Source organism: Artemia sp. Qi Xiang Cuo, chromosome 16 (assembly GCF_049724085.1).
Source record: "Artemia sp. Qi Xiang Cuo chromosome 16, ASM4972408v1, whole genome shotgun sequence".
NCBI classification, from domain to species: domain Eukaryota; kingdom Metazoa; phylum Arthropoda; class Branchiopoda; order Anostraca; family Artemiidae; genus Artemia; species Artemia sp. Qi Xiang Cuo.
In genome coordinates this window covers 7,762,086-7,777,021 of record NC_142809.1, presented here as the reverse complement: position 1 = coordinate 7,777,021, position 14,936 = coordinate 7,762,086, and the positions used below count along the sequence as shown (strand labels likewise).

The following is a 14,936-nucleotide window of genomic DNA, read 5'->3' as shown; positions in this document are numbered from 1 at the left end:
AGTTTCTGAGGATCCATAGTCCTCGTTTTATTCATTTAAAAGTCTTGCCAAGAATCCGTCCTGATTTGTCCAAATCGTTGTTGAAAGCTAGTTTTTCAAGAACGAAAACGGACGGAATCTCCGCACGGATTGCTAAATCCGGATGGATTTCTGCTATGTATAAATGAACCATGAAAAAGGATTGTTTAAATCAGTTAAGTAGAAGCTTATACATTCAAATATATGTAAAAAAAAAAGAAGAAGGGAAATCAGGAATTCAATTTTTAATGAAATAAAGCACCGTAGGCAGTCATGCAATTTTCGTAGTAGCTGGCGCCAAATTTAAAAAAAAAGAAACGTGGCTAAATAATCAAGAAAAAAGAAAACGAAAGCTATGCACAAGTGACATCAAACAGTTTAAGAAGGTGTAATGTTGGACGTGTAGTCTTCTTTGGGAATCAACACGTTAATAGTGCTTGAATTTATACGGACCAGAAGGGTTGTAAAGCTAAACTAGTCAGTTTTTCTTATATATTTTCAATGTCTAACGTGGCAACACTGACGGAAATGGGATACTGCCCAAAATATTGCATAATTTTGACACAACCGAAAAGGAAGTCTTAGATAACCATACTTTTTAGTTATAAATAGACCGTTTTTAGGGTGAAAATATTTTTGATGTCCTTGGGATTCTAAGCAATATGTATTGTAACTTGTGCCTGTGTTAGTAAATATAAGGCGCTATTGAGATAAAAATTTCGAGTTTTCCTTTGCAGGAATCTAAAAATAAAATGCTTACCGTTGTGTCGCATCTACTATTTTGTTTTACTTTCATAACGCGGCCTAATTATCTGCAACATTGCTACCTGCACGATTTTTTACAAGAATCTAAAAATTAAATGCTTACGGTTGTGTCGCATTTATTATTTTAACTTGTTTCCAGAACGCTGCCAAATTAGCTGCATCAAATGCCACCCAATGTTTAGCTGCCGCTCAGAATTCAGGTCAATACAACAGCAATATGCCAATGCATGATCAGTTAATACTTGAGTGTCAATCCGTGGCTGAAGTTATTCCTAAAGTTGTCCAAGGAGTGAAAGCAACCATTGGGGATCCAGAGTCCACTGCTAGTCAACTCAACCTGATCAATGTTACTGAAGAATTCATTCAGGTGAGCACTACTACATCTACTATTAACAACCAATTTCAGAAAATAACGCAGCACTTCTCTGTTAGTTTCTCCTTCTTCATGTGTTTTTTTTTATTTTTAATGATATTTCACAATTTAATTTGAAATATGATTTACTGAACATCCTAAAAAGCTGCGATAGGGGTCAGTGCTTGGAGGATCGGGGTTTTTGAGATCTAGAGCCAGCCTTTTTTTATGTAGCTTTGTTCTTCCTGAGTTTTTTATTTTTATTTTTAATGATATTTACAATTTAATCTGAAATATGATTCCCTGATCATCCTAAAAAGGTACGAGAGGGATTAGCGCTTGAAAGATCAGGGTTTTTGTGTTTTTTTTTTTTTTTTTGATTTTTCACAATTTAATCTGAAATATGATTTCCTAATCATCCTAAAGAGCTATATCGTCCTGAAAAACTTGGAGAGGGGTCAGCGCTTGGAAGATCGGTGTTTTTGAGATCTAGAGCCAGCCTTTTTTTTATGTAGCTTTGTTGCTTAGCTTTGTTCTTCTTGTGTTTTTTTTTTTTTTTTTTTTTTAATTTTAATTCAAAATTTAATCTGAAATATTATTTCATGATCATCCTAAAGAGCTGGATCGTCCTAAAAAGCTGGAAGAGGGGTCAGCGTTTGGAAGGTCGGGGTTTTTGAGATCTACAGCCAGCCGTTTCTTATGTAGCTTTGTTCTTTTTGTGTGTGTTTTTTTTTTAATGGTATTTCACAAATTAATCTGAAATAAGATTTTACTAGCAAAGAGGAAGAAATCTCCACTTTTTCGGGCTTGTCACATAGAACTGATCATCTTAAAATCCGTTAGTGGGGTCATCGCCTGGAAGATCGGGGGCTTATAAGATCTAGAGCCTTTTTTAATTGACTAAGGGGTTTGGGGTATGTCCATCCTTTTTTTCTTTTTCTTTTTTTTATGCAGCTTTGTTTTGTTTTTGTTTTTTTGCTTTTTTTACTTTGTTGGTCTTATTGACATTTCACGAACTCCTTCTCAGTTTTATCATTTAGGGTCTCACTTTCAGATTGAAGAGCATTCAAACTGTCCTTATGTTAATATACAGGACAGCCATTAGTTGAAGTTGCGAAAGCAGCAGGTCTTACTGTAACTGACAGTGCCGGTTCAGGCAACTCTCCAGTAGGGTATGGTGGCTGCGGACCGCTGGAGCTAGGACTCGAACAAGGTCTTGACTAAATCAAGCAGTTTATGGTAATGAACTGAAATGAGAAGTGACTCGGCCCAATAGTAACCGAAACTCTAAAAAATGATATTTTGATAACGATTAACACATTAAAAGAAGGTTCTTTATGTACTGATTCCCAATTTATAAATTCATTAAGTTTAATGTTATTCGTCAAAAGCTACGAGTCTGAGAAAATTTGCCCGATTTTCAAAAAAAGTATAGAACCGCCTCCAGAAAAGTCAAGCAATCTCGAGGAAAATTACACCGTTAGATTCAGCATGTAACAGAACCTTATTCTCTATACAAATGTGGAATTCAAAATGTTTTTTTAAGCCAGAAGAAAGATCACATATGCGTTTTTTGTCCCTGGGGCGATCGTATCGAATCGGCCCTAGAAGATTGGGAGAGGACTCATTTGAAGGGAAATCAAAAGTTCTAGTGCCCTTTTTGTGGCCTAAAACATTGGCATCTAGCCCCCTTTCCAAGCCCTTTTTTCCTCAGTGACATCTGATCAAAATTCTGAGATAGCCATTTAATTCAGCATAGTCGAAAGGGCCTTTAACTATGCCTCTGGGGACGACATTGCCCCCACAGCCCCTTGGGAAAAGGATTCAAGCTATGATATTTGCCCATTGTTTACACATAGTATTTCTTATTGGGAAAATATACGAAAATTTTTCGGGGAGAATTTTTTGTGTGGGGTAAGGGGGGGATTTCCGGGCACAGGGATAATTTGTCGTGGGGAGAGAAGTTTCGGGAGAAAGGAGGAAATTTTACACAGGGGGGGGGGTTGTAAGTTACGTAATTTACCCGTTATTTTCATATATTATTTGTTATTGGGAAAATCGCGGAAATTTTTCCGCAAAGAAAGAGGGAACTTTCTATAGGAGGGGGGCTCCGGGGAAATTCTTCACAGAGGAGGGCTGAGGTGGGTGGGTAGACATTCCTGGCATGATTCTGAAAACCATCAGAAATTAAATAAAAATAAATTCAAATGAAAGCAAGAAGAATTTTCCCGGGGAATTGTCCAGGGGGATTTTCAGAGAGCAAGAAATGTTCCAGGGCTAATTTTAGTGGGAGTTAATTTTCCATAGGAGAATCTCCCACGGGCGGATTTTCCGGGGTAAATTTGTCACGGAAAAGGGAGGCAAATATTCTTGCAGAATTTGAAAAACGATCAGAAAATAAATAAAAACGAGTTTTTTCAATTGTAAGTAAGGAGCAACAACAAAACTTTAAGTGAACAGAAATTATACCGTATACGAGGAGAGCTTCCCCTTTCTCAACCTTCGGTCTTTACACTAAAGTTTGAATTTTGGGCCCAATTCTTTGTAACCGACTCCTGAAACACAAGGCCTGTTTACTTGGAATAAGAAGCTTTTTTAAAGCACCAAAAGCACAACGAGCCCAGCCTTAGCACAACGAGCGAGCGGTGTTCATTCTGTTCATTTGAAGTTTTAATCTTGCTCTTTACTTTCAGTTGAGAAAACTTGTTTTTTTTTAATTTAATCATTAATATAATTATTTAAATAAATAATTATATATTTAATTATTTATAATAATTAAATAAATAATTATTTAAATAATTTATTTAAATTAAATTATTTAAATGATTTTTTAAATAATTACTAATAAAAAGCTACGTCTCTTCCTTTGATGAATTTTATAGTTTTGTTGATCTTAGTATTGACATTTCACGAAGTCTGCCTCAGCTGTATCATTTAGCGTCTAACTTTCAAATTAAATAAAATTTAAACATTTCTTATGATAATAGGCTGGGCAGCCATTGGTTCAAGTTGCAAAAGCAGCACTTCCTACTGTAACCGACAGTGCCAGTTCCATGCAACTTTCCAGTAAGACCAAAGCTTTTGCTGAGTCGCTGGGGGAGCTACAAACCGCCGCTGCAAAAGCTCGTGATGCCTGTGGACCGCTCGAGCTGGAATCAGCATTGGATACAATTGCTATGCTTAGTGAAGAGCTGGATGAGTTCCAAAGAGCAGTGGATGCGTTTAATTTGAAGCCACTTCCTGGAGATAATGTAAGATTTTTTTTTTTTATCTTGGTAGTTATTTGTCGTTTTCTTTTTTTGTTATTTCAATAAGGAGCTAGAAAATTATCAATAATAAAACAGTCAGAAAAAATAAGCCCTGAATGCAATTGCTATGCTTAGTGAAGACCTGGACGAGTTCCAGGGAATAGGGGATGCACTTAATTTGAAGCCACTTTCTGGGGATAATGTAAGATTTTTTTTTTTTTTTATCTTGGTAGTTATTTGTCGTTTTCTTTTTTTGCTATTTCAATAAGGAGCTAGAAAATTATCAATAATAAAACAGTCAGAAAAAATAAGCCCTGGATGCAATTGCTATGCTTAGTGAAGACCTGGACGAGTTCCAGGGAATAGGGGATGCACTTAATTTGAAGCCACTTTCTGGGGATAACGGGGGATAAGATTTTGTTTCATTTTATTGTCACTGGTTGTTTTTTCCGTTATTTCAATAATTAGCTTTAAAATTATCCCTTATCATTTCCAATAATTATTGCTGTTAATCAATAACTGAATCATCAAATACAATTATTACTTTAATCATTACCAATAATTATTGTCATCAATCAATAATTGAATTATCAAATAATAGTCAATTAAAAAAAATAAAAGTAACACAAAAATAATAAAAATAATAATCATGATCGCGATGGTAGCAGTAATAAAATGATTTATAATTAATAGTTCATAATATAAAAATTTCCTTCATCTTTATAGTTATTTATCCTTTTTTTTTGTTATTTCAATAATCAACTTCGAAATAATCCAGAAATAATAATAACAAAAATATGATAAAAATGTTTTAGTCAAAAAATCAATATAATAGTTAGTCAAATTATCGAATGACTATTAATCAATAGTCATTATAAATAATCAATTGTCAATCAGTTATGAAAATAATCATCAGTTATTCAATAACCTATAATTACCTTGAAAAGAAAAGTGAAAACGCATCTTGAAAGAATTGTAGTGTGTCTGTTATTTGTGCACTAGCTAGCAGAGCCAGCGCAGCTTTCATCCGATAAAGCTGCAAGATAAAGGTGGATGGATAAAGCTGCAAGAGCGATATTTGCGAGAAGGCAATAATTGGCTAGACTTGAAAAGCGAATTCAGGCAGCTAGTTGAATGTGATTTAAATTACTACTTCCATGGCTTTTACACGATCTACGAGTTTTACAGTTTTCTTAACTTGCGAATTATTAACTTTATTTAATGAATGGTAGTTTTTTTTCTCTTTTTCCAAGTTCTCAACTTTCCCTAGTTGTTTAAGATATGTATGGTTGTGTAACTTCCCCCTTAACCAATTTCAACCATCAGAGATCATTTTTCCGTTCTTAGTACTTCAACCGGCATAAACTTTGTTTCACAGAGAATAGTTTTTCAAAGCGAACAGAGGGCCCACCGAAAACAGGCGTATCATGTGAAAATTACAAAAATTATGAAATCATAAAAGTCATCAGACTTGGAGATGGGATTTCTCTTCATGACCTCATATCCTGTCTTCATATTCTGTATCCTCATATCATGACTTCATGACCTCATATAGGCTTAGCAGTTGTTGTCCCGTCAAATTTGCAACACTCTGGGCGGCGTAGAAGTCTATACACTTCGCTATAAACAAACAGAGGGAGTAATAACACTCAAATTCAATTTTGGTGTATATGGCTACCAAGGCCGTATCCAGGGGAGGGGTTAGGGTTTTGACAGACTCCCCCCCCTCCTGAAATAATAGTTCGACTCGTAAGAACGTAAAAAAAATAAACATGAACAAATTTTTGATACATTTTTTTAGTTTATTTGTAGTTTTGAAAAAATCTTAAACGAAATTCTATTAGTATTTCCAGTTCACTGAGGTAAGTTGCTCAGGACAAGGAAGTGGGACCAATTTTCGAGTAACTTCATTTTTTAGTGGATGTTAAAATACCTTGTTTTGTAAAAGCAAACCCTTTTCTTGTCTTTTCTTTACCAGTTTTTTCTCTATTTTTTTCCTACTTCTGTGTTTTAGACCCGTTTTTCCTCTAATGTTAGTTTTTTTTTCGTTGTCAAAAATTGTGTATCATTTTAGGCTGAAAATGCTGCTCTTCAGCTCAGCGGTGCAACAAAATCAGTTGGCTCATCTGTTGCACAGCTTCTTACCGCAGCTTCACAAGGTGATTCCAAATACACAGGAATTGCTGCCAGTGGAACTGCTTCCGCACTACGAGACCTGACACAAGCCACACGTGCAGTTGCCTCAACAACAAATGACCGTGAAGCACAATATAGAGCTATTGAAAATGCACAAAGCACAGTTGGATTGGCATATAAAGTCATTGAAGAATCTCGAGTGCTGCTTAGTGATCCTAGTAATTCCCAGGGTCAACAGAGGCTGCATGAACTTTCAAGACAAGTGACACAGTCGCTAACCAATTGCCTTAGCAGTCTTCCAGGTTAGTTCTTTATTAGTATTTTAAGCATCATCAACAAAACATCAAAGTCTCACCTGCAGGCATATGAGGTCCGCGTTGCGCAGTTGCTGGTCTTCTGATACTCTGCCCTTTGCCGTGAATGCTACGTGTGGTTGGGGGGCAAATCATCCGATGCTTCTCGTGATATATCCGAGGCTCTTCACTAACCCTTGCCACAAACCGAACCATAGCCACCACCGAAACTCGAACCAGTAACCCTTCATTTGTGAGTTTGGTGTGATAACCATTACCAGGACAGATTTCAAACACAATACTGGCCTATTAACCATTATGGTTAAGACAAGCGCGTACTCTGGGGAGGACAGAAATCCCCACCCTCCCCCGTCAGTCCCTAACTATAGAATGAGAATAAAATTAGTCGTCTAAAAATGTCTCTTTTTGTTCTAGCATGTCTCCTTCTGGAGAGCCGCTATCCTACTCGTTTACCAAATTTTCGAAAAAAAAACCGTTTTCTGGAAATGCTTCAAAATTTTACTTTTGTGCTCCTGTAGAATTTGAAAAATTACCGGAACCCCTTCATAGAAACCTGGATTATCGTCGTTTGAGTGATTTTTTTTTTTTTTTTTACGTGGCGAGTTCCTTTTTCAATTCAGTTTATTTATAAAACCGATTTATTATAACCGATTCAGTTATAATATTCAGTTTATTATAATATTTAGTTAGTTATAATATTCGGTATATTATAATTCAGCTTGCTTATAACCCATCAATACAATAGAAGCCTCAGGCCCATGACCATGAGCGCCGCTGGGAAATTTCCCAAGGGAGGGGAGCGGGTAAGCGCTGCAACGAGAGCCAGTTTTAGCAAGATTTAAAGCGTATTTTTCCCATGTTCGTATTTCTAGATTTTTTAAAGTCATCTTCTCTCCCAGCCTCCGTCGGTGTCGTTCGTCAACGACGTCTCCGTCATCGGAGTAACATACCGAATTTTGCCAAACCATTTTGTAAGTTTTAAGCGTTAGAAAATTCTTCACTAATTTACTACCCCAGCTCATCATTGGGCCGTGGTAGCAACAAAGATAAAAAGAAAGATTACTTTTACTATGGCTCCATGGTTAAAAGGGTGCTTTAATTTCATTGGCCTACATTCGTGACGGATTTTCGTAAGGTAATTTTGTAAGTTATTCCTTGTTTCTGGACTTACAAATATACCTGCCTTTTACAGACTTTTCTGGCTTTACAAAGCGAGTGAAAAGACCAGAGACCGAACCATCTGATTGGCTCTCCTTTGTGAAATTTTATACCATTAAAAAGAAACAAAACTTTGTGAGTCACAATATTTTTACAATTAGTCCTTCCGTATTTCTGTGGTGGTAAATTGTGGTTGTATGTTTTGGACATCTTCATTTATATGAAGAGACAAATAACCCAACCTTTACAAACTTGCTGGTTTCAAAACCTCATGTGTGAAATTTTAAATAAAGTCAAAAAGGAAGTAGAAAGTAAAGGAAGAGAAAAGAGAAAAATCAAGAGAAAGAAAAAACAGTCAAAAGAAAGATAATTGTTTTAGTAACAATATTTTTTGCAAGTAGTTTTTTGTTTCTCTGTAGATAGAACAGGATTTAGTTTTTTTCTTTTTTGGTAGCTATTCATAATTGTAAATTTTGAATATCTTTGTTTGTACGGAGAGATAGATAACTCAACTCTTTAAAAACTTCCAGTGATGTCAATTGATGGAAACTGGGGGGAGGGGTGGGCAAAGCCAATAGGGGTGGGCAATTTTTTCTCAATGAAAATAACGAAAAATTCATTTTCAATAAAAACATCCCAAGTAAGATGTTTTTAAAATCTAGGGGGATATTCGGGAGTAAATGTCCCCCCCCCCTCGAATTCACGCCACTGCAAATTTAGGTTTGAAAATGTCTTCTGTGAAATTTTAAGTGAATAAATAGAAAAAATTTTAAGTGAAAATTTAAGAAATTTTAAGTGAAAAAGTTTTCGAGTTATAATTTTTTTGGCAAGCAGTTTTCTGCTTTTCTGTCGACATAACAGAACTTTTTTTTTGGTTGTAATTTTTAATTTATGTTTTAAATATCTCCATTTGCAGGTCAAAAAGATGTTGATGATACAATCAAGACGATTTCGGAATTAAACTTACATCTTGATGACGACAATTTCCCAAGGTGCGAAAAGCCCTACAGTGAAATTCAAAATGAACTAAACGCCGCTGCTTCGCAACTAAATGAAGCTGTTGGCCATGTTGTGGCATCAGCCAGGGAATCTTCATCAACACTGGCCAAATCTTCGAAAATGTATGGTCAGGCCTATGAAGATTTAGTTGAAGCTGGACTGAATGTTGCCAGCCAAACTGGGGTAAGTCCATCTACTCTTAGACTTCACTGTAGCCAAATTTTGATGTATTTCTAACTTCTGGTGAAGTCGAGTATAATTAAACCATGAAATATTTTATAAAATTTAAGGAGCCATTTAAAGAGCCAAAAAACAAATATGGCTGATAGAACTTTGCAGATAGGTCTCATAGATAGGTCATTAGGATAGTTCCTGAAAATAAACATCAATACTTATATAGTAATAAATATTATTGGCTCCATAAAATATAGCCTCGGGTTATGAATATAAACAAAACGATGAAATAGGCTTTTTTGCTTTGATTTTTTAAATTCAAAACGTTTTGTTAAAATTCGAAATTTGTGACTGTATATGCCAGAGACTAAGACAGGAAATGTCTCAAATCTCCAATATATATATATATATATATATATATATATATATATATATATATATATATATATATATATATATATATATAGAAACGATCAGAAATCAATTGCCTGGTTACCGTAATCAATTCAGAAAAAATAATCATGTGAAAATTTCTGGCGAATGAGTTTTGGGAGGCCGCAATTATTCCATTATTTCAATTATTCCATTTATTCCATTATTTCAATTATTCCATTTATTCCATTATTTCAATTATTCCATTTATTCCTTTATTTCAATTATTCCATTTATTCCATTATTTCAATTATTCCATTTATTCCATTATTTCAATTATTCCATTTATTCCATTATTTCAATTATTCCATTTATTCCATTATTTCAATTATTCCATTTATTCCATTATTTCAATTATTCCATTTATTGATTCCAAGATTTTAAGTGGTTAATAAAACCTACTGTTTGAGATATGGTCAGTTAGATGGATAAGAGATCCGAATAATCGACAGAAAACTAAAAGCCGACTCCGACTTTTGTGGAAATCTAAGGAAAAAACTTCCTAAGGAAAATACTTCCTATTGAAAATCTTAGGAAAAAACTTCCTAAGGAAAAAACTTCATAAGGAGAATCTTAGGAAAAAACTTCGTAAGGAAAAAACTTCCTAAGGAAAATCTTAGGAAAAAGCTTCCTAAGAAAAAACCTTAAGGAAATAACTTCCTAAGGAATAACCTTTAGGAAAAAACTTCCTAAGGAAAATCTTAGGAAAAAACTTCCTCATGAAAATCGTGGGAAAAAACTTCCTAAGGAAAAACCTTAAGGAAAAAACTCCTATGGAAAAACCTCAAGGAAAAAACTTCCTAAGGAAAATCTTCGGAGAAAACTTCCTAAGGAAAAACCTTAAGGAAAAAACTTCCTAAGGAAAATCTTATGAAAAAACTTCCTAAGGAAAAACCTTAAGGAAAAAACTTCCTAAGGAAAATCTTAGGAAAAAACTTCCTAAGGAATAACCTTCAGGAAAAAACTTCCTAAGGAATAACCTTTAGGAAAAAACTTCCTAAGGAAAATCTTAGGAAAAAACTTCCTAAGGAAAAACCTTAAGGAAAAAAATTCCTAAGGAAAATCTTAGGAAAAACTTCCTGAGGAAAAAACTTCTTAAGGAAAATCTTTGGAAAAAACTTCCTAAGGAAAAACCTTAAGGAAAAAACTTCCTCAGGAAAATCTTGGGAAAAAACTTCCTAAGGAAAAACCTTAAGGAAAAAACTCCTATGGAAAAACCTCAAGGAAAAAACTTCCTAAGGAAAATCTTAGGAGAAAACTTCCTAAGGAAAAAACTTCCTAAGGAAAATCTTTGGAAAACACTTACTAAGGAAAAAACTTCCTCAGGAAAATCTTGGGAAAAAACTTCCTAAGGAAAAACCTTAAGGAAAAAACTCCTATGGAAAAACCTCAAGGAAAAAACTTCCTAAGGAAAGTCTTAGGAGAAAACTTCCTAAGGAAAAACCTTAAGGAAAAAACTTCCTAAGGAAAATCTTATGAAAAAACTTCCTAAGGAAAAACCTGAAGGAAAAAACTTCCTAAGGAAAATCTTAGGAAAAAACTTCCTAAGGAAAATCCTAGGAAAAAACTTCCTAAGGAAAAAACTATACATAGTATACTATAAATAGTATAGTATACTGTACCACACTATATATATACTATATATAGTATACTATACTATTTAGGATTATATATAGTATATATAGCTATAGGGGATAGCTAGTCCCCTGAGAGAATCTCCTATTGCGCCCAAAGGGTGCTAAATGATAGCTATAGGGGATAGCTAGTCCCCTGAGAGAATCTCATGATGCGCCTAATGGGTCCTAAGTGATTGCTTGCAAAAGAGTTTTAAAGTAGCATATGCTCTTCGTATGTGTATAAAAGAAATCTTTTCATTCAAAATCGAAAAAGAATAAATTTATCTTCATTTTTTTTTTTAGTTTATTCTTAATAGATTATAATAAAATAATTGGATGTCAAACCTGATTTGAAAATAAAACTAACATAATTGACTATTAATTTGACATTGTTGTGTTATGAGGGAAAAGATTATTCTTTGCTCTAAGAACATTCTAAACGGGGAAAAAAAGTTTAATTCATTTACTAGTTTTTGAAGTGAATATAGTTGCTATTTTATGTATTACATAAAATTGCTTACATTTTCTTATATAATTGTTTTGAGTCTTTTGTGTATGAAATAGGTAATCAAATAAATAGCAAGCAAAAAATTATCATCAAGTTATTCATTCTAATTTTGACTAACTAAAAGTTTTTTGGTTGGTAATCTTAGTTAGGTCGGTAGTTTAGACTGGTAAAACTTTTAGGCTGGGCCCTGGTTCAAATTCCCTGAAGTAAGGATGCTAGAACTGTTTTAAAAACATTTTAGTTTTAATGTGTTTCTTCTATATTTTTATTTGTTTTGCTGAGGACGGCCCTTCGATATAGGGTCAAAATGTTTGTTCAGCGTTAAGGTTCCACTGTCTTAAGGAAAAATTCCATATTGTTGGTATTTAGGTTGGTAATTACTCCTTCAAAGTAACCTTCCCCCCCCCCCCGCCCCCCCACCCAAAGTATAGGTGGAGATACGAAGTTGAGATAATCAATTGCTATATTTTTCAGACAAGAGAGGTGCGCAACCAGATGATAACCTCCATTAGAACAGTAAGTAAAACCTCAATTACACTGTTGACAACTGCCAAACAGTACAACGCAGACCCTACTGTACCAAATTCCAAAAGCCTATTATCTAACGCTGCAAGGGGTGTTACAGAAGCCATTAATGCATTAATTGACTCTTGCACTTCGGCAGCACCTGGTCAAAAGGAATGTGACAACGCTGTACGAGCCATCCAGTCTATGAAATCACTATTGGATAATCCATCCCAGCCTGTTACTGATTTGACTTATTTTGAGTGTTTAGAGAATGTGATGGAGAAGAGTAAGAGTCTTGGTGAGTTTTGAATTATATAATTAATTACTAAATAAATAATATCAAATAATAAATCAGTAAAATGAAAATATGTAATAAATAGTAGATATAAATAACAAATAAATAATAATAATCATTGAAAAAAATATATATTATATAAAAATAAATATATTAAAATGATAAATAAAAAATAATAATAAAAATGATGATGCATTTGTTATTTATTCCTATAATTTTGACAAGAAAGCACAGTAAACTGATAAGCGTTGAAACTGATGCCGGTAAAGAAAAAGAAAAAAAAATGTCATCTGGCGTTTGGGGTTATTTTAGAACGTCGTAATTCTTTAGAACTTTAACGGACCTCCCTGGGGCATACTTTCGGCTCCATATTCTTGCCAGTTATATATATATATATATATATATATATATATATATATATATATATATATATATATATATATATATATATGTAGTAATTATGTCATTAAATCTAATTTCTACTTTAGGTAATTGTGTGAGTGCTCCTTTCTTTTTCTTTTTTATTGTTTTTTATTTACCTTTTATATTGTTTACCTTATATTGTTTACCTATATATTGTTTACCTTATATTTACCTTATATTTACCTTATATTGTTTTTTATTTACCTATAACTTGTTAACTTGATGGAATTTATTTTGAACGTTTAGATTTGACTTTGAGAAATTAGGTTCACGTTTACTGTTTTTGGTGACCCTTCCGAGAAATTTCCCAAGATAGTGAGAAGTCCCTGGTCTGTTACTTAACCCTTAAATGGTTTTGGAGCACATCCGAAAGCAAATTTTCTACGCATATTAGGTCTTTTAAATAGTTAATTACCCTGAACTATCTCAGATTTTTTTTTGGGGGGGGGGGGGGCTTTAAGATGTAGGGTTTAAACATTTTACTAATCTGACCTAGGGCTGTTTTATGCAGACTAGGTTTTGAGGTACAAAAGCACTTCTCGAAATTAAAAGAATTCTGATTATTAACTACTTATAAAAAAATCTTTTGGCTTTAATCCAATAAAAACATAGAATAATAATATCAATTGTCTTTCTCTTTTTAGAATGCTCTAATTTTTTTTATGAAGATCCTAGATTTTGCGGTAGAATTGGCAACCCTGTTTTGTTTCCTATCTTCCCATTTTAAACGGCGAAAATCTGATCCATATTAGTTTTTCATATGCTTACGGTTTTAACAAATGAGCATGGGGGAAATCAAAGAAAGTATTTTGGAAGTCGCTGGGAATATTACTATGTAAAGTAAATTTTTAACTAAAAGCTAAACTTTATTTTTTTTTTTTTTTTTTTTTTTATGTATTATTTAGTTTCGTGAATGTCTTGCTTTGAATTTTCTAGTTGGCCATCACCTTCAACACAAAATTTACCACCATGACAGTATTTGGTGTAGTCAATGATGTAAAAATGCCAAGACGTTGCTCATCGGAATTTCCCTTCTGCCAATTAACCCTAATTTGAGACAGCTCGCTGTCTCAAATTCGCTGTCGCCATCCTCCTCTGAATCCCACAGCGGACGATTTTTATTTGTTTCAGTACTTCCCCTAAATTTTTAAGGGTACTGTTCCCCTTTAGTGTCAAATGTCCGTAATGTTGCATGTTGAATATAGTGTCGAATGTTCTTATCTTTTGACTGTAATCCCCAATAATTTGTTCGGAATTACGTGGTTTTGTTGGGGGTAATATGGTTTCATATTTCAGGGGAGGGCATGACTGGAATAGCAAATATTGCAAAAAAAGCTGAATATGAGCCTTTTGGGGAAGCTGTCAAAGGAGTTAGTGACTCTATCTGTGGTCTAGTCGAGTCAGCTGCACAAGCTGCATATTTAGTTGGTGTTTCGGATCCGTCCAGTGTTGCCGGTAAGCCAGGTCTTGTTGATCAAGCATCATTGATGCGAGCTTCCCAAGCTATTCAGAATGCTTGTAATCAGCTGACGAACCCCTCTAGTTCGAAGCAACAGGTAATTTCATTGTATTTACTTATTCTTCTTATTATATTTTTGCTGTTTTTTATTATATTATTTGCATTATTTTAGATGTTTTTGATTATTCTTTGATTTACTAGTAGCGTGAATATATGAAACAAGTGTCAAAAAATTTAAACAAAAATAAGAAAGAATGATTATCCTAGTCAGGACAAGGAATCACACATCATGGAATAACAACTAATTTATCAGTGAATTTCACCGATTCACTGAAGCAATCTGAATGTCTGAATCTGATGTCGGAATGTCATAATCTGAAGCAAAGTTTAAGCCGCAAGAAAATGGCTGAACTAACTTCTCTAACTTGCCAAAGCCTTTTCAATTTCTTTTTCTTTTTGGAGTACTATTGTATGCAGAGGTTTCACACTTTTTTACCTAATGCTTCAAGGTTGTAATTACATATCGAAATTG

The 14,936-nt window shown here is 34.0% G+C and overlaps 1 protein-coding gene across 1 annotated transcript in view; it reads left to right on the top strand.

Annotated features, from left to right (window-relative positions):
- The window catches only part of rhea (Talin_middle and talin-RS domain-containing protein rhea), a 214,086-nt gene that overhangs the window by 142,077 nt on the left and 57,073 nt on the right, over positions 1–14,936 (top strand). Inside the window, exons 16-21 of the mRNA XM_089102200.1 lie at positions 923–1,150; positions 4,123–4,386; positions 6,458–6,821; positions 8,908–9,173; positions 12,195–12,525; positions 14,242–14,501. Coding sequence (XP_088958326.1) covers positions 923–1,150; positions 4,123–4,386; positions 6,458–6,821; positions 8,908–9,173; positions 12,195–12,525; positions 14,242–14,501 — 1,713 coding nt within the window. The remainder of the gene's footprint in view (positions 1–922; positions 1,151–4,122; positions 4,387–6,457; positions 6,822–8,907; positions 9,174–12,194; positions 12,526–14,241; positions 14,502–14,936) is intronic.